This window comes from Carettochelys insculpta, chromosome 14 (genome assembly GCF_033958435.1).
Source record: "Carettochelys insculpta isolate YL-2023 chromosome 14, ASM3395843v1, whole genome shotgun sequence".
In the NCBI taxonomy this organism is placed as follows: domain Eukaryota; kingdom Metazoa; phylum Chordata; order Testudines; family Carettochelyidae; genus Carettochelys; species Carettochelys insculpta.
Genome location: NC_134150.1, coordinates 5,059,034 through 5,081,810, shown reverse-complemented (window position 1 = coordinate 5,081,810; position 22,777 = coordinate 5,059,034). Strand labels below are relative to the sequence as shown.

General features: G+C 46.0%; 1 protein-coding gene and 1 long non-coding RNA gene across 3 annotated transcripts in view; one reads left to right on the top strand and one right to left on the bottom strand.

Annotated features, from left to right (window-relative positions):
- Positions 1–22,777, bottom strand: part of LOC142020827 (uncharacterized) — a 63,754-nt gene that overhangs the window by 18,759 nt on the left and 22,218 nt on the right. The window lies entirely within an intron of this gene.
- The window catches only part of SLC12A3 (solute carrier family 12 member 3), a 55,501-nt gene that overhangs the window by 19,584 nt on the left and 13,140 nt on the right, over positions 1–22,777 (top strand). Inside the window, exons 9-21 of the mRNA XM_075009040.1 lie at positions 2,272–2,356; positions 3,244–3,398; positions 4,982–5,089; positions 5,995–6,118; positions 7,634–7,735; positions 8,926–9,081; positions 9,504–9,603; positions 10,787–10,898; positions 14,085–14,225; positions 15,136–15,242; positions 17,284–17,366; positions 21,978–22,055; positions 22,555–22,656. Coding sequence (XP_074865141.1) covers positions 2,272–2,356; positions 3,244–3,398; positions 4,982–5,089; positions 5,995–6,118; positions 7,634–7,735; positions 8,926–9,081; positions 9,504–9,603; positions 10,787–10,898; positions 14,085–14,225; positions 15,136–15,242; positions 17,284–17,366; positions 21,978–22,055; positions 22,555–22,656 — 1,453 coding nt within the window. The remainder of the gene's footprint in view (positions 1–2,271; positions 2,357–3,243; positions 3,399–4,981; positions 5,090–5,994; positions 6,119–7,633; positions 7,736–8,925; positions 9,082–9,503; positions 9,604–10,786; positions 10,899–14,084; positions 14,226–15,135; positions 15,243–17,283; positions 17,367–21,977; positions 22,056–22,554; positions 22,657–22,777) is intronic.

Below are 22,777 nucleotides of genomic sequence, written 5' to 3'. Positions count from 1 at the left end.
TACAGGCTTCATAGAATCATAAAAAACTAGAACTGGAGGGACCTCAAGAGGTCTTCATATCCAATCCCCTGCCCTCACGTAAAGACCAAGTACCATCTAGACCATCCCTGACAGATGTCTGTCCAACCTGCTTTTAAATATCTCCAGTGATGGAGATTCCACAACCTCTTCAGGCAATTTATTCCAATGTTTAACCACCATTACAGTTAAGAAATTTTACCTGACGTCCAACCTACACCTCCCTTGCTGCAATTTAAGACCATTGCTGCTTCTCCTTTCTTCAGAGTCCAAGAAGATCAACTTTTCTCCCTTCTCCTTGTAACTTGAAAACTGCTATCATGTCCCCTCTCTGTCTTCTCTTTTCTAAACTAAACAAGCCCAGTTCTTTCAGTCTTCCCTCATGGCTCACGTTCTCTAGACCTTTAATCATTCTAGTTGCTCTTCTCTCGACCTCCTCCAATTTCTCCACATCTTTCTCGAAATGTGGCACCCGGAACAGGACACAATACTCCAATTCTTCATAGCCCAACTCCCAACTTTCCTTTGTAATGGTTTGTTCATACAGTTAAAGGGGCATTTCAGGAACTTTTGATCCTCATTTCAGGCTGGACAACTTTATCTGTTTAGTTGATTTTATAGCCTTACCTAACATTAAACCTTAGCTCCTCCTGTACCATTGGGCAGCCCAGTTCCTTTATCAATCAGAATCACTTGGTATTTGTAATACTTCTCAGATAAGGCCAGTGCATTCAAGATCCTCTGGCACTGTCACATTAAATAGATTAAAACAACACCTAGTATAATGTACTCTGAGATTTCCAACACACCAGCCTCTCAATACCACTTAGTCTCCAAACACCTAACAAGGAAGACCTATGTCTACACTACAGAGTTATTTCAAAATAACTTTGCGAGCATCTACACTATGCTCACACTATTTTGAAATACATTTCAAATAGCAGTATGGTATTTCTAAATGGGTAAGCCTCACTGCAGGAGAAATAACTGCCTGTTTTAAAATTGCTATTTCAAAATAGGCACTGTTAAATCACAGAGGCTGTCTCTACACTAGCATAGCACTTTTGAAAGAGGCATACAAATGAGGAAATAGGAAATGCAAATGAGGTGTAGTTTTACATATCTGGTGCATCATTTGCATATTCCACTTTGAAAGAGTTTCTTTTGAAAGAAAAAAAGCAGTGTGGACACAGCTCTTTCGAAAGTAAACCCCCATTTTCGAAAGAATCCTTCTTCCCATTTTTTTTTCTTTTTTTGGTGAAGAAGGGTTCTTCCAAAGATGGGGTTTACCTTCTAAAGAGCTACATCTACACTGCTTTTCTTCTTTCAAAAGAATATGCAAATGAGGCACCAGATATGTAAATCTGCACTGCATTTGCATTTTCAATTTCCTCACTTGCATGCCTTTTTTGAAAGTGCAATGCTAGGGTAAACACAGCCAGAATAGCGCTATTTTGAAATATGCCATAATGGCATCCAATGGCGCTATTTTGAAATAGTGCTATGCGTCCAAACATGCCATTTCAAAATAGTCAGGTGCTATACTGAAATACATTTTGGCTGCGGCTATACTGCATTCCGCTTTCAGAAGAGGTATGCAAATGAGCAAGATTGAAAATGCAAATGAAGTGTGGATTTACATATCCTAGTGTGATCGTGCTTCCAGAAGAGGCTCTTCTGGAAGCAAAAACAGCCATATACATGGGGTTCCTTTGAAAACAAACCCTGTTTTCGAAAGAACCCTTCTTCCTGAAACAACCTAGGAAGAAGGTTGTTTTGAAAACAGGGTTTGTTTTCAAAGGAAGTCTGTCTGCACAGCTGCTTTTGCTTCCGGAAAAGCCTCTTCTGAAAGCGTGATCATGCAAGAATATGTAAATGAGGCTTGAGACATGTAAATCTACACTTCATTTACATTTCCAATCTCACTCATTTGCATTTCGCTTCCAAAAGCGGAATGCAGGGTAGCTGCAGCCTTTGTGTGTAGCTGTGTTATTTTGAAATAAGACATTTCAAAATAGCTGTTTTGAAATATTTTGAAATAACTCTGTAGTGTAGATGTGGACAAGGTGATCTTTGCAGAGTGCCCAGCAGGTTAAGAAATTCAGACTCTGGATAATACAAATATCAGGTTGAAAGCTGCCCTGTGGTTGATGAGTATGTGAATGTTTTCTCTTCCTTTAGCTGCAAAAATGAGAGATAATTTTGTGATGTCCCTGCAATGCTCTGGTGTAACCCTGCGGTTCCTTTGCTTAGGATCCAGCTGTAGCCATTCCTAAAGGCACCTTAATGGCAATTTTCTGGACAACAGTATCCTATCTGGTTATTTCTGCTACAATCGGTAAGCAACGGGGATGCACATGGTGAAGAAGTGACATACGATGAAGTGTTCTTGGGCAAAGGCCATCTTCATTCAGCATAGGTCAGGTGTCCATTCTTATTCTGGGTACCAGAAGGAGAGCAGAGCAGAGGGGAGTTAAATATAGGTTGTACCTCCATCACATGGCACCCTTGGGATCTGAATGGTCCCAAATGAAGAGATTTGCTGGATGAGGGGAGGTCAGCGTGGCTGCTGGGAGGGAGGGGGCCCCTCTGTCGGGGTCCCCGTGGTTGCAGGGCTGCCAGTGGGGCTCAGTGCCCAGCCAACTCCCTGCTGCAGGCCTCCCCTACCCCTTAGGTCCTGTGGCCACAGGCTGCCAGACAGGCTCCACACTGAAGCTGGTTCTCTGCCAGGGGGCTGCCAGTTTCCCCCAACCCTAGCCAGAGTCCCCGCAGCTGCGGCTCTGCGCCCCAGCCAGCTCCCAGCAGCAGGGCTGTGGGGCACCCCTCACCCCCCAAAAGGCTGCAGGGCTTCCCCAGCCCAGCTTATTCCAAAATAACACTGCTGTGCAAACATAGTATTTGGATTAGGCTCTACTGTGTGTGAACACACTTTTTCAGAATAAGTTTTGCTGGTGTTGGGGCTTCCCTGTAGTGTGGATGCGTTATTCCAAAATAGCGTATTTTGGAATAATAACTCCAGAATAAGCTATTCCAGAACACCTCTGTAGTGTAGACGTTCCCTAGATGGGCTCTCCGACAGACTTATTTCATCTGTGGAGCAGGCACAGAAGGCCACCTGTAACACACACTCAAGATTATACAGGGACGTTGGTTAGAGACATCTGGGCATCATGTGCCACGTTGGAAAAGACAGATGGGAAGTGAATGGGAACTGTTCCCTTCTAGGTGCTTGCGTGGTACGTGATGCCTCCGGGATCTTGAATGACTCCATTCCCATTGGCTCTCTGGGCTGCGAAGGACTTGCCTGCAGCTATGGGTGGAACTTCACAGAGTGTGCTCAGAAGCAGAGCTGTCATTACGGACTCAGCAATTATTACCAGGTTCCGTGACTCTCAACAGCAGGGGGGAGGTCAAACTGGGTTGCAAGCACCCCCAACCCTTGCCCGCCTCAGTTCCTTTGCTTTAATCAGTTAGGCTTGCACTAGTGTCCTTCCTAGCGGAAATATGAGTCACAGCCCAATGCAGCCTGTAGCCTCTGAGGGTAGTAGGGCCATTATCTGAATTGCTGCTGGCCGCCTTTTTAAAAAGTAATTTATAACAAACACAGATGGGGTCGTAGGGTAGGTCTATGCAGCAAAGTTATTTTGAATAACTTTGCTAGCATCTATGCAACAGAATTGTATTTCAAAATCATTTTGAAATAGGAGTTGGCTTATTTTGAAATAGGCAAACATCATTCTACGAGGAATAGTGCCTCTTTCAGAATCACTATTTTGAAATAAGGGCTGTTAAGCCAGGGAATAGCGTCTACTTCAAAATAACTCACAGTGCATCCAATGGGTCTATTTTGAAATAGGCTTTGTGTGTGTAGATGCTGTATTGTGAAATAGCTGAGTGCTCTTTTGAAATGCATTTTTATGTGTAGCAGCATTATTTCAAAATAAACTGTTCCAGAATATCTCTTCCTGAACAGCTTATTTTGGAATAATGCTCCTTGTGTAGACATACCCCTAGAGATTACAGGCTCCTTCACCACACAAACCTGATGTCATTCACGTCATGGAATATCCTGTGATGTGAACAAGGTGAGGCCCTGTCGGGGGGAAGCGAGCATGTGACCACGCAATTAGACTTCATTGTCATGGATATGCAAGAGACGGCCGAGTTAAGGTTGCACTGGCAGCCTAAATATGGGCGTGTACTGTCTTTTGAATGCTTGACTTTGACATCATCAGGTTTTTTGACGTTGGGTGTTTTTGGCTGTATAGTAAACCCCCGAGATATGCGCATCCAAGTTGCACACGTCTCGGGTTAATGTGACTGCCACCCTTGACAGGAGCGGTTTCCGGCTCCTGTGAGGGGCGGCAGCTGCGAGTCAGACTGCTGCCCCTGTCAGGAGTGGTATCCCCGTTCCTGGAGTGGCAGGGAGCTGGGAACCAGGCGACAGCCTGACCCCCAGTTCCCCTCCACTTGCAGAGCCTGGCAGCAGCCCTGGCTAGTTTCCTTGCTTCAAGGAGTAGAGAGGAGCTGGGAGCCAGGCTGCTGCCTCATTCCCAGCTCCCCGCTGCTTGCGGGACCTGGGAAACTGACCAGCTGGGACACAGTGTCCCACAAGCGGCAAGCAGTGGGGAGATGGGAACCAGGCTGCCCCCTGGTTCCCAGCTCCCTGACATTCTGGGAACCAGGAAACTGACCAGCCCTGGTAGGTTGGACAGTTTCCCGGCTCCAGCAAACCCAGAGGAGCAGCCTGGTTCCCATCTCCCCTCGACTTGCACAAAAATTTGATTTATGCAGGGGTTGCAGAAATGCAACCCCCACATAACTCCAAGCTTCACTGTAATGGGATGTGCCCTGAGGAGCTCTAAGTGGTTGGTGTTGGAGTCTGAGGCTTTCAGAGCAGGAGCCCAAGATGTCAAGTCTCTTCAGCCTTGCCTTGGCCCATATCCTTCTGTTATTGATGCAGAGTATGAGCATGGTGTCTGGATTTGCACCCCTAATCACGGCTGGAATCTTCGGGGCCACCCTCTCCTCAGCTTTGGCCTGCCTGGTGTCAGCACCCAAAGTCTTCCAGGTGAGATAGTGGCACGCGTGGGGACCACGAAAAGTCTGTAGTGTTGTCTCTGTGTGTATACTAAATACAAGTCTGGAGCAAGCTAGCACACCACTGGGATTTCAGAGCCATAATTGCAGGTCGCATTTGTACCGCATATAAGCACTGTGAGTTCCATAATAAGCTGAATAACAACCATGATTAGGCCCCACAATGTGTGGCTGGAAATCACCAGCTTTCTGGGCATATTCTTTAATATAATACTCTTGGTGCTTCTATGGCTTTTGCCTGGAGCTGAGTCCCACCTGATCCCACCATGCAGTGCTGCCTGCAAGCTGGGACAGATGCACCATGCTAGATTTTTATGTTTCCTCCTTGGCTTTCCTCGGTTTTGTGTAATCCAACGGGCCAGGTTCTGTCCTCGGCTGCTCCCAGGAAGGTTGCTTCATTTCAGTGGGTTTGCAGGAGTAGAAGCAAGGCAGAATATGCCCATTGCTTTTGTTTATTGAAAATAATAATAGTGACATTTCCTACCCTTGCCATAGTGTCATCAGTGGCGGCAATGTCCCTTCAGCAAAATACAGTTGTGCTAGGACTGTTACCACTGACACTAGGAGGAAAGTAGAGTTACTGCAGTTGGCTTTTTCAAAGTGAAGGGGACCTCCTAGCTAGCAGGAGTGGGCAAACGGCTTCTGAAAACGTAAACACCCTCTGAGTGAAGGGCCAAATTCCCTTCTCCCTCTGTTGTAAATCTGAAGTAAGTCTACTCAAAAACAAGGCTATATCCTGCAGCAGTAGAAGTGCTTGGAGCTGAGCCCTCGTTCAATTGATTCCCAGTCTCAACTTCCCACTGCGTCCCTTATCCTCAGCTCTAACCACCAGTCTGCAGTGCCTGTCAAGTAGAGGTGATGTATTTCTTTCCACAGTGCCTGTGCAAGGACCAGCTCTACCCGCTGATTGGCTTCTTTGGGAAGGGCTACGGGAAGAACGATGAGCCAATCAGGGGTTACATGCTGACCTATGTTATAGCAGTGGGCTTTATTCTTATCGGTAAGTGCCTTCAGTTTAATAGGCTGCCCGGTACAGCTGGGAGCATTCTCTGCTTTTTATATAAGCTGATTAATAAGCCATGCAACGCCAGGGGGCTGTTTCTTTGCCAACCCAATTACCGCCTTTGTTAACTTCTTCCACCGGGATGTGAAAAGTGGTCTCAAGCTTTCTGCACACGCAAGGCTGGAAGATAAAATTATATTCCACCAAAGGATGAGCTCAAGGTGGATTGTTAGAGGCTGAGGGTATGTCTACACTTACTCGGTTGAAGTGTCACTCTCCCAGAGTTCAATTTTACGTGTCTGGTAAATACATTCAAAATTGATCCCTTTGGGGTCTACAGTCAACCCCCCCATACTGCTCTCATGAGAAGTAAGGGAGGTCAACTGGAGCGTTTCTTCCATTGACCTCCCTCAGTGAGGACAGACCTTACAGTCGACTGCAGATACACTGATTCTAACTGCCGTAGCTGGAATTGCATAACTGCAGTTGACTGTAAGGTCTAGTGTAGACCAAGCCTGATTCTGCCCTCACATACACCTGTGTCACACTGCTTGGCTAGCCTGGAGTTGAGTTACACCATCTCTATAGCCAGGGGACAGGAGAGTGGGCCCAGTGTCTGCCCCATGAAAGTAAGGAACATGTCACATCTAAAGACAGCTGTGCCATTGGCTCAGCAGGAGGAGTCTAAGGGCTACTTCTCAAGATCTACTGAAACCTGAACAGCCAAACTGGCACTGAGCATAACTCCCTCCCATCAGCAGGGAGCTCAGGCTATGTCTACACTAGGCAAAATAAGTCGACTGTTTAGATATGCAAGTCTATCTATAACAATTGCGTAGCTAGAATGGACACATACACAGGGAAAGAGAGAACTAGAAGCCCAGCCCGTATCTGATGGCTCTTAAGTGATAACTTTAGCAGGTATTTTAGCAATCCCTATGGGTATATCTACAGAGTAAAGTTATCGCAGAATAACAGCTACTGTTCCAAAATAACTTGTGAGTGTCTACACAATGCAACTGCTATTTCAAAATAATTTCAAAATAGCAGATGGCTTATTCTGAATTTGGTAAACCTCATTCTATGAAGAATAGCTCCTATTCTGAAATACATATTTCAAAATATGATATCCCAGAATAGCTTATTCTGAAATAATGCTGCTGTGTAGACATAGTCTTTCTGATTAGAGCCCCTGGAAGCTGTCAGGGGCTCTAACCTGAAATAGGCTCTATTGTGTGTGGACGTACTATTTCAGAATAAGTTTTGTTTATTTTGGGGCTTCCCTGTAGTGTGAACGTGTTACTCTGGAATTGCTTACTTTGGAATAAGAACTCCAAAATAAGCTATTCTGGAATAAGTCTGTAGTGTGGACATACCCTATGATAGGTGGAACAATCAGGCAGGATTCTCAATTTCTTTCAATTTTCACCTCTCGCCCATTGTCATACGCTTAGGTTGGCCAGAGGGTAGCAAATGCACTAACAAGCCATCCTGCTCTTTCCCACCCTGCAGCTGAACTGAACACTATTGCCCCAATCATCTCCAACTTCTTCCTGTGCTCGTATGCACTCATCAATTTCAGCTGCTTCCATGCCTCCATCACCAACTCACCGGGTAAGTGATCCCCCACTGGTGATTGGTAGCTACCCCTCTCTTGCAGGCTTTGAGGCAGCAACAAGCGTCTCTGCTTCAAGGGTCACTCTCTGCAGCTGGGTTAGGTTAGGGTTACAGCCCAATAGCTTAATAGTCACCTCACCTCCAAAAAGATATACTGGCACTGGAAAAGGTTCAGAAAAGGGCAACAAAAATGATGAAGGGTTTGGAATGGCTGCCATATGAAGAGAGATTAAAAAGACTGGGACTTATCAGCTCAGAAAAAAGGAGATGAAGGGGGGGACGTGATAGAGGTCTATAAAATCATGACTGGTGTGGAAAAAGTGAAAAAGGAGAAGTTATTTGCTTGTTCCCACAACATAAGAACTAGGGGTCACCAAATGAAATTATTGAGTAGCAGGTTTAAAACCAACAAAAGGAAATTTTTCTTCATGCAGCACACAGTTGGCCTGTGGAACTCCTTGTCAAAGGATGTTGTGAAGACCAAGACTTATAAATTCATGGAGGTTAGGTCCATCGATGGTTATTAGCCAGGATGGGTAGGAATGGTGTCCCTAGCCTCTGTTTGTTAGAGACTGGAAATGGATGACTGACAGGGATCACTTGATGATTACCTCTTCCGTTTACTCCCTCTGGCCACCGTTGGAAAACAAGATACTGGGGGCTAGATGGACCTTTAGTCTGACCCAGTATGGATGTTCTTATGTTCTTAATAGTAAGAAGCTTTTTGAGCTGAACAAGGCAATACACTTTGGGGATCCTTGGTTATTAGGGGGGGAAGTATCTTCAGTTCCAAAAACTGAACACCTCTGCATGGGAAGGGTTGGGTACAGGCAGCTGCTCCTGCTCTGAGGGACGTTAGGTTCTCTCTCCATCTCTGCCTTTGTCTCCCAGGGTTACAGAGAGAGGCTGAGCCAGTGATTTGGGCATTAGCCTAGGACTTGGAAAATGTAGGTTCAGTTCCTGGGTCTGTCACCTACTTGCTGTGTGACCTGTGGCAACCCACTTAGCCTCCCCATGCCTCAGTTTCCAAATTAAAGGTTGCAAGATGCTAGTGTGTTGGAGGCCAGATAACTACCTCAAAGAGAGCGTCCTGTCACACTGTCTCTGCTCAGAGGCTGAAGGACTCCTGTACACACGAATTTAGCCATGTGAGTCAATAATTGTACTTTTGTATCATGGCTATGCAGGATGGAGACCGTCGTTTAGGTATTACAGCAAGTGGGCTGCGCTTTTTGGTGCCGTGGTGTCTGTCGTGATCATGTTTCTGTTGACCTGGTGGGCAGCTCTGATAGCCATTGGCATCATCGTCTTCTTACTGGGATACGTGCTCTACAAGAAGCCTGGTAAGTGGGTTTCTTGTCCTTAAGCAGAAGGCAGCACTGGTGAAAAGGTCAGGCTGAGACATCTGAAGGTCTCAGAACATTGTTCAGAGCATTGATCTCAGAACAGTGCTCCTGCCATACTCTCTCATGGGCCCATACGTGATGTCTTGGAGCCTCTGCTGGGTCTGCCCACAAGGGAGTCAGCTGGGAGAGAGGTTTCTGGAACGCAGACAAATATGCTGTGGCAATTGAACTGAAATCCTCCAACTTGCTTCATGCAAGCAACTAAACCAAATAATGTGTGCACAGGGCAGGCCCTTGGGAGCAACCCTACAATAACAAAGCAATACACGCATATGCCTACCGCATTGCTAGTACCCAGGTGTTGCTTATGTCTCTTTTTAAATGATTCATTTGGGTTCCAAATGATTGTTCCTCTCCAGAAGTGAACTGGGGCTCGTCTGTGCAGGCAGGTTCATACAACTTGGCCCTGAACTATTCCGTGGGACTTAATGAAGTCAATGAACACATTAAGAACTACAGGCAAGTAGAAGTGCTGCATGGTGGTGGGTGGCAAGGGAACATTACCCTCATTCCCAGTGCAGAAGGGACTTGCGTTTAAGTAAGTCCCCCAGATTCCCCTGAAAAATATAATTTGCCAACTGAATTCCAAAGGAGACTTTACTGAGCGTGAGTAACTTTGTTTAAATGTCTGGTTGTCTTTGTACCTCTGGGTTGCAGCCAGGATCAGAAGAGAAGAATTTTCATGCTCTTTCAGTCCAACTAGACACAGGAAATCCTTGCAAAGAAGCCTGTTTTACTGAGATCTCCAATCCAGTTGCATACTTCCTTGAGGATCTGATAGTTTGGTAGTAAAGGACCCAGGCTGCAAGGTTCTCTATCTCATCCAAAAGATACTGCTTCGATGGGGTGGGTGCCATTAACAGGACAGCGACTTAGTGGTCAAGTCCCCACCAGAAGATCTCAGAAGTTACTTCTTATTCTAAATACCTATATCTATATACCTATATAAAACTATGGTACGCCCACATCTCGAGTACTGCGTGCAGATGTGGTCTCCTCACCTCAAAAAAGATATATTGGCATTAGAAAAGGTTCAGAAAAGGGTGACTAAGATGATTAGGGGCTTGGAAAGGGTCCCATATGGGGAGAGGCTAGAGAGACTGGGACTTTTCAGTTTGGAAAAAAGGCGATTGAGGGGCGATATGGTAGAGGTATATAAAATCATGAATGGTGTGGAGAAAGTGAATATAGAAAAATTATTTACCTTTTCCCATAATACAAGAACTAGGGGACACCAAATGAAATTGATGGGTAGTAGGTTCAAAACTAATAAAAGGAAATTTTTCTTCACACAGCGCACAGTCAACCTGTGGAACTCCTTGCCCGAGGAGGCTGTGAAGGCCAGGACTCTATTAGGGTTTAAAAAAGAGCTTGATAAATTTTTGCAGGTTAGGTCCATAAATGGCTATTAGCCAGGGATAAAGTATGGTGCCCTAGCCTTCAGAACAAGGGCAGGAGATGGATGGCAGGAGATAAATCACTTGATCATTGTCTTCTCTTCTCCTTCTCTGGGGCACCTGGCATTAGCCACCGTCGGCAGATGGGATGCTGGGCTCGATGGACCTTTGGTCTGACCCAGTATGGCCATTCTTATGTTCTTATGTTCTTAAATTATCAGCCATTGTTTTTATTTCCTTTTTAGACCCCAGTGCCTGGTCTTAACGGGGCCTCCCAACTTCCGCCCAGCCCTAGTGGACTTTGCAGGCACTTTCACCAAAAACCTCAGCTTGATGATTTGTGGGAATGTGTTAGTAGTAAGTATTCTTTGTTCATCTGCTCTCTGTCACCTCCACAAGAGAGAACTGTCAGCAGTGCAAGGTGCAGTAGGATGCCAGCATCTGCACCAAGCCTACTCTGGGCATCCATTCACTGTTGACCAGCACAAGCAGAGCAAGCTGTGTGCTATATTCCCTGGCTGGGCCCTGAAAAACAATAGCCAGAGTTGTTAAACGCCTGGGGCTGACTCTTCCAGGCCTTATGTACCCAGTGCAAACTGTAGGGCTCTCTTCTGTCGTGTGGCTGGGTCACCTAAGGGAGTTATGAGCCTGATATCCTTTCCCACGGCAGAGCTTCGCTCATGTGGTGGAGACTTGGTTTTAAGCTCCTTGGTTCAAACTTCATTAATGGTCAAAGAGCTGGTTCAATCTGAGTTTTGCGTGAGGGAGAATTTCAGGCTTTGATGCCCGGACTTTTGAGGTGTTAGCACTTACATTACTAACCTGCAAAGTTCTGTTACCATTGCTAAATGAACCACCACCTACAGTGCCACACCCATCTGTCACAATGCAGTTTGCCAAGTCCTCTGAAAACTGGAGATAAAATATTTCTTAGCTGAAGGATTTAACCATGGCACAAGCTTGCTAAGGGAATCAAAGTAATCCAGAGTCAGGGCACTCTGTGGCCAAGACACAGACCCTGCTCTTTTACAGATTATACCAACTTGATGATGATAAATGACAAATATTCTCCAAGCAGGGACCTCTTAACCAGGGTGAGAAACTCCACAAAGACCACTAGGAATCTCATCATGGAGATATCTGGGAGTCACTTAGATACTGTGGTGGTCTTTCTTCTGCCTTAAAGCCAGCAATGTTAAATGCCCAAGTCTGGACTAGTATCAGAGAGGTAGCTGAGTTAGTCTGTATCTTCAAAAACAACAAGAAGTCCTGTGCAATCTTCTAGATTAACAGATATTTTGGAGCATTAGCTTTCATGATGAAGCAGGTCTTTGCCCACGAAAGCTTATGCTCCAAAATATCTGTTAGTCTATAAGGTGCCACAGGATTGGTTGTTTTTTGAAGTCTAGACTAGTGTTCCAATGGATTGGCTCAGGTAATGTGGGGTGGATAGCAGAGATGTCACTGGGATATGATGGTTTGGGACACTGACGGATGAGGTGCTTTGTAGTTTGAAGTCCATGTTTGCAGTCACAGATAGGATTGTGTTTAAGCCCCCTTTATGGACAAGGCAGGAGCAGATGTTGTGGGATGCAGTTTAAAGTGGACATATTTTTATGTGGGAATGAAAAACAACTGGATCCTTTGGTTGGGTCCATGATGTTTGCTTGGGATGATGACATCCTTCCACCTTATTCACTGTGCTGATGGATTGTATCAGAGACTCAGACATTGACTGCCAAGCCAGATTCTTTCTCATGTGCCTGTGATTTAAAATGTTTAGAGGAACTATTAAATGACAAGTAGTCATTGCTGTTGGAAAGATCACAGGTTAATTAAGCAATATTGGTGACAGCATTGTCATGGGCTAATGGCCTCCTGCTTCAGATGAAGATAAGGCATTGCATAAGGATAAGTCCATCAACAGTGACTAGCCAAGACAGTCAGGGATGCAACCCCTTGCTCTCGGGCAGTGGTTTTCCACCACAGTGCCATGACACACTGGTGTGCCACAAGATCTGTTCAAGTGTGCCAAGAAATTTCATCAATTTCCTCTCACCATGACTCTTTGCAGAGCCACTGTGGAGGAAAATTGATGACCCCATGCCTGCTGGGGATCAAGTAGCAAGGATGCCTGAGTCACAGCTAGTGTGGAGTTTGTCAATTTCCCCTCACAGTGGTTCTGGCAATGCAGGTAGGAGGATGGGTGGGAGCCAGATGAAACTGAGACATGATTTACATGCCACATCCTGGCTCCAAACGGTGGTGGGGAAGGGAGCCCCTGCTCTCTGGAGCCATCTCCTTCTCCACCCCGTGAGTAATCGAGTGACTGCTAAAAATGTCACCAACATCCCATTTGATCCTTGTTTAGCTTGTTGTATGCACTGCTATCTTGCAAACCTCTCTAGTAAGACTGTAAGCATAGCAAATGTAAGTAAATGTGATATTTATGAGCAATCGATTTTAGCAGAAAAAAGTGGATGTGCTATAGAATTGTCTGTCTCACTGAAGTGTGCCCTGTTACTGAAAAGGTTGGGAACCACTCTTGTGATCCCAAAATCTCTAACTGCCAGAAGCCAGGACTAGATGACAGTCCATCCTTAGAGGTTTTTAAGGCCCTGCTTGACCACACACAGGCTGGGATGATTTAATTAGGATTGGTCCTGCTTCAAGCAGGGGGTTGGAGTAGATGACCTCCTGAGGTCTCTTCATCACTTCAAAAATTGCCCTGTTCTGTTCAGTGCCTCTGAAGAATCTGGCACCATCCATCGATGGAAGACAAGATACTGGACTATGGGTCTGACCTACTGTGGCTGTTCTTATGTCATCACACAGATCACACAGAGGCTAGAGAGACTGGGACTTTTCAGTCTAGAAAAGAGGAGATTGAGGGGCGATATGATAGAGGTCTATAAAATCATGGATGGTGTGGAGAAAGTGAATATTGAAAAGTTATTTACTTGTTCCCATAATATAAGAACTAGAGGACACCAAATGAAATTAATGGGTAGTAGGTTCAAAACTAATAAAAGAAAATTTTTCTTCACACAGTGCACAGTCAACCTGTGGAACTCCTTGCCGGAGGAGGCTGTGAAGGCCAGCACTCTAACAGAGTTTAAAACAGAGCTTGATAAATTTTTGGAGGTTAGGTCCATAAATGGCTATTAGCCAAGGGTAAAATATGGTGCCCCTAGCCTTTAGTCAAAGGCTGGAGACAGATGGCAGGAGACAAATCGCTTGATCATTGTCTTTGGTTCACCTCCTCTGGTGCACCTGGTACTGGCCACTGTCAGCAGACAGGATACTGGGCTGGATGGACCTTTGGTCTGACCCACTATGGCCATTCTTATGTTCTTATCCTGGGATTAAGATGGGATCTTCTATATGATTCAGGAGACTAGGAAATTGAACTGCTTGGTGCAAAGTAAAGCATATTAACATATAGGAATAAACTTAAAACCACCAGTTAAAAATGGTTTGTGTGTCACTAACAGGCTGGGCTTTAAATCTCCAGCTGTGTCCTTTCCTCCCACTTCACCACAGGGGCCATGCAAGCAGAAGATGTCAGAATCCAGACTCACCTCCAGCGGCCATGCAAAGTGGCTGACCAAACGAAAGATCAAGGCTTTCTATACGTATGTGGTAGCTGATGACTTGAGAAGTGGAGTCCAAATGCTTATGCAGGTAAAGGCCTAAGCTGGGTATCAAAACATGAAGGGACTGCAGTCTCCTGCTGTGAATCCTGCTTCAAAGAATTTGTTAATGCTTATAAGGGGCCTTCAACCTTTTCACTGAGGCTGTCAACATCGGCCTGGAAGAGGGACCCACTTAGGGTTGATCTTCCTGGGTTCAGTTTTGCACATCTGGTAGGAATATGCAAAACGACCTCTCAAGAATTGCAGTTGACCCCTGTGCTCCTCACAAGACATGAGGAATAAGGGAGGCCGACAAGAGAAACTCTCCCATCGAAGTTCTTCAGTAGGGATGGCCAACTAAGCTGAGCACAGATACGTTGATTCTAACTATGCAATTGCCATAGCGAGAATTGCGTATCTGCAGTCAACTTACTTTGCCAAGTGTGGACATAGCCTGAGAAGCAGGCTACTGCGGTTGAGACCAGTGTGGTTTGCTAAGGGATGGACTGTGTACATACCCATCCAAGAGAGTAAAGGGCAGTAAAAACCTTTTCTGGTTCTCCTTTCCGGGCTCACCAGGCCTTGAGCTATGCACTCATTCACTGCTTCCCTGGAGCATCTGAGTGGGGAATGAATGGATTCTTGGCTGCAGTCTCCTTTCTCACTGGCCTGTGTTATACTTTGCTATTGACCTATTCCTCTGGAACAATATGCCCAGTCGCCATGGAGCAAAGAGGAAGAGTTAAGAGTTGGAGAGGTGTCTCTGAGACACAGAGCCTCCTGGGACTGCACCAGGCATGCTGAAATTTACACACCACTCCTTGCTCAGAATGGTGCCTTGAGGATACTGTCCTGAAGCTTGTTGTTTCTCTGCATGTGATGAGACATTCAAACAAACTAAATGCATATGTGCATGGCAGGTTCATGTAGAGAGACACTGAAAAAATCTATTAACACAGGCATCTGGCCTTGGGAAGATGAAACCCAATACCTTGGTGATGGGTTACAAAAAGAACTGGCAGACGGCTCACCCTAGGACTCTGGAGGAGTACACAGGAATCCTGCAGTAAGTTGGGAGGCTGGTTATGGTAGCATTGCTGGCTTTGTTTGTTTCCAGATGAGCGATAGGGACTTCTGGGTGAACTTGGCAACACTCAAGCAGGAATAAGGTGGTGTGTAACCAGTCCACTTTCTTGGCTAGCCATCTTCATGAATCCACTGCAAAGTTTGACACCGGCAGCTTCCTTTGAGTCCTTGTGTAGCCTATGAAAATCAGTGGTGTATATGCGGATGTTCAGTGCTACTGCTGCCACTGTCTTGCATCAGAGGGGAAGGAATGGCTGGAGAATAAACCAAGAAACTTGAGAATCAGGAGGTCTGGCTGGAGAACTGGTTTATATTACTGGCTTCCTGTGTGACCTCTGGGAAGTCACCAGCTTCTCCATCTACAAAGGGAGATAAGAGCATCTACCTTGACCCTGAATTGTAACTTTCTTTATAAGGGCAAAGCATTATCACTGTGATTGTTTCATGAGCATGTGTTAAATCATGTGGATTCCAACCATCAGCATTTCGCTGCTCCCCACTGTTCTCAGTTACCCTCCCACTTCCTGAAGGGGGGCTCTAAAGAGGATGGAAAGAGGCTGTTCTCAGGAGTGACAGATGGCAGAACAAGGAACAATGGTCTCAAGTTACAGAGAAGGAGGAGTAGGTTGGCAATTAGGAAAAACTATTTCACTAGGAGGCTGGTGAAGCACTGGAATGCATTACCTCGAGAGGAATCTCCACCCCTAGAGGTTTTTAAGTCCCAGCTTGGCAAAGCCCTGGCTGGGATGATTTAGTTGGGGTTGATCCTGCTTTTGCCAGGGGCTGGACTCTACAATCTCCCAAGGTCTCTTCCAGCCCTATGATTCTATGATTATTGCAGACCTACACCAATTACACCTCACCAGCAGTCTTGCCCACATCCAATAGACAAAGGCAATCTCATTGACGTATCTGCTTTACTTTAGCTCCAGTGAGAGACTGATCAAAGTGATGATCACAAGTTATCGCATCAGTAGCATGTCCAGGCATTTGCAGAAAGAATGTCTTGCCCACCCGCTCCATATGCGGAGAGGACCATGTCTGCAGGAAAAAGAAGGCAACTCCATTGCCATGGACCAGTGGACTCTGGAAGTGTACTTTGATCCAGGGAGATCTAAGGCCACGCTCCCCAATACTTCCAGTGTGAAAGGGAAACACAGCCACTGTGGTATCTGGGATGTGCCTTTAAAGGACTGAGGTTCCCAGGTAGTCTGGGTGGGGCACGAGGAAGATCTTGATAGGCACAGCCAGCTATAACTGGACACAGAAAAAAGCATTCACCTTAAGCACCTAGTGGTCACTGAATAGCACCTCCACCACAGCAGATACTGTGGCCCTGAGACTGAAGTGAGTCCCTCTTACACTGCTCTGAGCTACTGTGGGAAGACTTCCTTTCTCCTGTATGTCTCTGGGACTCCTCAAGGTGTAGTCTGGCCACCCAGAATTTGTTCTGAGGGTAGGAGTTGCTCTGCAGTAACATCAGTTGTGGTGGTCACTTGAATGCCATTTGTCAGGAATTTGTGGTTCACTTTTAAAGGCCTTTCTTACCGGAAAGGATCAGAGGTCGGGTTCATTAGGTGTCTTATCTCCCAAGCCAGGTCTACGCTAGACCTTCAAGTCGACTGTAAATATGCAGTTCAAGTTACAGCAATTGCATAGTTAAAATTGACTTATGTACAATTGACTTATCCAGCCTTCCTCACTGAGGGGGGTTGAGGGGAGAAACTCTCCCATCAACCTCCCTTACTCCTCACGATATTGAGAACAGGGGTCACCTGTCGACCCCAGATAGTTCAATTTGTGCATCCCTACTAGGCACACCAAATCAAACCCCAGAAGATCGACACTGACCAGGTTGATCTTCCGGGTAGTGAAGACATACCCCTAGAGCAACGATACTGCACAAGTTGGCCAGCCAACTGAATGAAAGGGACAGACCCTCTGGAGCTGGGCCTGCTCCCATAGTTTTGTCAAAAGCAGAGAGTGTCCCTAACATGTCTGTGTTCTGTCTCTCGTTCCAGTGATGCATTCGACTTCAAGTTTGGTGTGTGCTTGATGAGAATGAAGGAAGGGCTGAATGTTTCCAGAATGATGCAGGCTCACAGTAAGTGTCCATTGCAGCCACCCTTGCAGGAGCTGCATCAGTTGCTGATGGGGTGAGACTGTTAGTTCCATTCCATAAGTAGCAGCGAGCACACATTGGCATATCAGCTAAATGGGTGACACAGTAAGGCAACTCCACTTGTTCTTTGCAGCTCAATAATGTGCCACTCTGGTTAATAATTAAACAAGATGTCAAATATCCACCCTTCCTCTGCCCCCCAGAAGGACTTTGACACAGACCTGTGACTGTAAGTGGCCAGATTCCTTCTGACTCCCCAAACTCTTTCAAGTATCGGAGGGGTAGCCATGTTAGTCTGGATCTGTAACAGCAATGAAGGGTCCTGTGGCACCTCATAGACTAACAGAAAAGTTTTGAGCATGAGCTTTCGTGAGCACAGACTCACTTCATCAGATGCTGGTCTTGGAAATCTGCAGGGCCAGGTACAAATAAGCCAGAGCTAGGTGGGGATAACAAGGTTAGCTCAGTCAGTAAGGGTGAGGCTTACTACCAGCAGTTGATCTGGAGGTGTGAACACCAAGGGAGGGGAAGTTGCTTTTGTATTTAGCCAGCCATTCACAGTCTTTGTTTAAGCCTGAGCTGAGGGAGTCGAATTTGCACATGAATTGTAGCTCAGAAATTTCTCTTTGGAGTCTGGTCCTGAAATTTCTTTGCTGTAGGATAGCTACTTTGAAGTCTGCTACTGTGTGGCCTGGGAGATTGAAGTGCTCTCCTACGGGTTTTTGTATATTGACATTTCTGATATCTGATTTGTGCACGTTTATTCTTTTACGTAGAGACTGTCCAGTTTGTCTGATGTATATAGCAGAGGGGCATTGCTGGCACATGATGGCATAAATTATATCGGTAGATGTGCAGCTGAATGAACCCACGATGGTGTGGCTGATCTGGTCAGGTCCTGTAATGGTGTTGCTGGTGTAGATATATGGGCAGAGCTGGCAACGAGGTTTGTTGCATGGATGGGTCCCTGAGTTAGAGTGACTGTGGTGCAGCGTATAGTTGCTGGTTAGGATTTGCTTCAGGTTGGCAAACTGTCTGTGGGCAAGGACTGGTCTGCCTCCCAAGGCCTGTGAAAGTGAGGGATCATTGTCCAGGATGGGTTGTAAATCCCTGATGATGCGCTGTAGAGGTTTTAGCTGAGGACTGTAGGTGATGGCTAGTGGTGTTCTGTTGGTTTCTCTCTTGGGCTTGTCCTGTAGTAAGAGGCTTCCTGGCACACATCTGGCTCTGTTGATCTGTTTTTTCACTTCCTCAGGTGGGTATTGCAGTTTCAAGAATACTTGGTAGAGATCCTGTAGGTGTTTGTCTCCGTCGGACGGGTTGGAGCAAATGCGGTTATATCTTAGTGCTTGGCTGTAGACAATGGATTGTGTGGTGTGGGTTGTGTCTGGGATGGAAGCTGGAGGCATGAAGGTAAGCGTAGCGGTCAGTGGGTTTATGGTACAGGGTGGTATTGATGTGGCCATCGTGTATTAGCACCGTGGTGTCCAGGAAGTGGATCTCCTGTGTGGACTGTTCCAGGCTGAGGTTGATGTTGGGGTGAAAGTTGTTGAAGTCCCAGTGGAATTCCTGCAGAGTCTCCTTCCCATGGGTCCAGATGATGAAGATGTCATCAATGTAGCATAAGTAGAGACGGGGTGATAGTGGACGAAAGCTAAGGAAGCGCTGTTCCAGGTCAGCCATGAAAGTATTGGTATATTGAGGGGCCATGCTGGTACCCATAGCTGTGCCGCTGATTTGAAGGTATATATTGTCGCCAAACCTGAAATAGTTGTGTGTGATGATAAAGTTACAGAGCTCAGCCATCAGATGTGCTGTAGCATCATCAGGGATACTGTTCCGGACAGCATTTATTCCATCTTTGTGTGGGATGTTGGTATAGAGAGCCTCTACATCCATGGTGGCTAGCATAGTGTTTTCTGGTAGGTCATCAATGTATTGCAGTTTTCTCAGGAAGTCAGTGGTGTCTCGGAGATAGCTGGGAGTGCTGGTGGCATAGGGTCTGAGGAGAGAGTCCCCAAAACCAGACAGTCCTTCAGTGAGAGTGCCAATGCCCAAGATGATGGGGTGTCCAGTATTTCCAGGTTTGTGGATCTTGGGTAGTAGGTAGAATAGCCCCAGAAGGGGCTCTAGAGGTGTGTTGGTATAAATCTGTTCTTGTGCTTGTGTAGGGAGTGTCCTGAGCAGATGGTAGAGTTTCTTAGTGTATTCCTTGGTGGGATCTGAGGAAAGTAGCCTGTAAAATTTGGTATTGGAGAGTTGTCTGGAAGCCTCCTTCTGGTAGTCAGACCTGTTCATGATGACAGTAGCTCCTCCTTTATCTGCCTCTTTGATTATAATGTCAGGGTTGTTTCTGAGGCTGTGGATGGCATTGCGTTCTGCACAACTGAGGTTGTGAGGCAAACAATGCTGTCTCTCCACAATTTCTGCCTGTGTGCGTTGGCGAAAGCATTCTATATATAGGTCCAGACTGTTATTTCTACCCTCAGGAGGAGTCCACGTGGAGTTATTCTTCTTGTGCTGCTGGGAGGGTGTCTGTGAAATGGTGTGCTGGTCAGTGTTGTGTTGAAAGTATTCTTTGAGTCTGAGACGGCGAAAGTAGGCTTCCAGATCACCGTAGAACTGTATTATGTTTGTGCGGGTGGTGGGGCAAAAAGAGAGTCCCTGAGAAAGAGCAGACTCTTCTGCTGAGCTGAGTGTGTAGCTGGACAGATTGATGATATTGCTGGCTGAGTTAGCGGTACCACTGCTTACTACAGGACAAGCCCAAGAGAGAAACCAACAGAACACCACTAGCCATCACCTACAGTCCTCAGCTAAAACCTCTACAGCGCATCATCAGGGATTTACAACCCATCCTGGACAATGATCCCTCACTTTCACAGGCCTTGGGAGGCAGACCAGTCCTTGCCCACAGACAGCCTGCCAACCTGAAGCAAATCCTAACCAGCAACTATACACCGCACCACAGTCACTCTAACTCAGGGACCCATCCATGCAACAAACCTCGTTGCCAGCTCTGCCCATATATCTACACCAGCAACACCGTTACAGGACCTAACCAGATCAGCCACACCATCATGGGTTCATTCAGCTGCACATCTACCAATATAATTTATGCCATCATGCGCCAGCAATGCCCCTCCGCTATGTGCATCGGACAAACTGGACAGTCTCTACGTAAAAGAATAAACGTGCACAAATCAGATATCAGAAATGTCAATATACAAAAACCCGTAGGAGAGCACTTCAATCTCCCAGGCCACACAGTAGCAGACTTCAAAGTAGCTACCCTACAGCAAAGAGATTTCAGGACCAGACTCCAAAGAGAAATTTCTGAGCTACAATTCATCTGCGAATTCGACGCCCTCAGCTCTGGCTTAAACAAAGACTGTGAATGGCTGGCTAAATACAAAAGCAACTTCCCCTCCCTTGGTGTTCACACCTCCAGATCAACTGCTGGTGGTGAGTCTCACCCTTGCTGACTGAGCTAACCTTGTTATCCCCACCTAGCTCTGGCTTATTTATACCTGGCCCTGCAGATTTCCAAGACCAGCATCTGATGAAGTGAGTCTGTGCTCACGAAAGCTCATGCTCAAAACTTTTCTGCTAGTCTATAAGGTGCCACAGGGCCCTTCCTTGCTGTTACAAACTCTTTCAGTTACTTCAGCTGAAACTACTATTCTTCACTTTCTGTCTTAAACCATTTCAAGGCATGGTGGTGCTCCAGGGAGTGATATTACCAGTATCACATCCAGCTGCCCTTGCCTGATGCCTCAGGTACCTATTTTGCTGTTGGCTGAACTGGTGGTGACTTTCACTGGGAGATGACATGAGACTCAAAGCCACAGACTTCAAGCAAGGCCCTTAACAACTCAGCCACCTCATCCCACCACTGATTGCAAAATTCAGGGCTTGCTTGACCAAGTTCCAGCATCTGAAATCAGTCTGGTAGGCTGGTTCTCCTTAATATGTTGCAACAGAAATTACTCACACGACGACCATTCACTCCCATGCAGGGGGCTGGCACAAAGTCTATGCACCACTGAAGACCCACTCAGATGGTGCCTGCACCTTGTGCCCTGCCTTGGGGTAAGTTCACCATTGTGAGTAGCAGTCCTATGCCATGCACATCTCTGAAATAACTGAGTTGCTCTGCCCAGGAGTTCCTAGGCCAACAGAAGCTTAGTTTGTCTAAGGTCAATTAATTTCTGCTTTTTAACATGCTTTAAATCTTTGTTAGGTTCAATGATGGTTCGCCAAGAATGAAAATTAACTCCTGCGCACATGAAATCTATGGACCATTTAAGTCTGCACTACACGGCTTAAGTGGAACTTAAATAGTGCCTTTTCTGCACAGGAAGCCACTGAAAGAAGTTAATTTCCCCCTAAACTAGCAGGCATGCAGCAGAATTAATGCATGTAAAACTTTTTCTAACTTAGCTTTACCCTTTCTGTTCAGAATGTTAAAATTAACACAAATGAAATGTCCATTGGATTTAGCCACAATAGTGTTCTAAGCAAAAAGAGATTTCCATTGTTTTGTCTTTCACATCTGTATTACTTTTATTCCTCTCACCTTCTCTTTTACAGTCAACCCAGTGTTTGACCCAGTGGAAGACCCCAAGCAGAATGGAGAAAATGGTGTGGTACCCACTGTGACAGGCACATGTTAGTTTTAACCATGTACATCTTTGTAATATGAAATACTCATCCTCCAACCCGGAGTGAAAATGAATGATGTTCTAGCAAAGTCAGGGCCAACTGCTGAGTGATTTTTTGGCCTTTAGTTACACAGGGATCCTGACTGCAAAGTCTCGATCTGAACTTACTTGAAATTTGATGGTGTCCAGATCTGGGAGCTGGGTTTGTTTGGTGGAAAGCAAAGGTACCAGTCACAGGGCTTGGGCTAGCAGGGCTTGAGATTGTTTGAATCTTGGGTTTTGCCCAACCAAATACGGAAATAGGATTCAGCTACTAAGCTTTGTTCTGAATCACACATTTATGGATATGGCCTAGGTAGAAGACAGCATTTCACTGTAGCCTGCCAGGAAGCTTAAGTCTCTAAATAGGAAGGTCCTACCACCTATTGCAGAGAGTCAGAAGAACAGTAAACACCTCACTCTTCAGGACCAGTATCTCACACTGCGGGTTCTTTCCCCTTTGCTAGTGGATCCTGACGCCCTTATAGCAGAACAGCAAGCAAGTACCATCTTCCAGACTGACCAGGGCAAGAAGACTATTGACATCTACTGGCTCTTTGATGATGGAGGTAACCTTTGACCTTAACAAATACACACAGCCTGCACATAGACTTCGAATTTTTTCTGTTATTGCACTCCTGCTCCACACAGCTCATGAATGATACTGATTGCCAAAGGTGTTCCCCACTG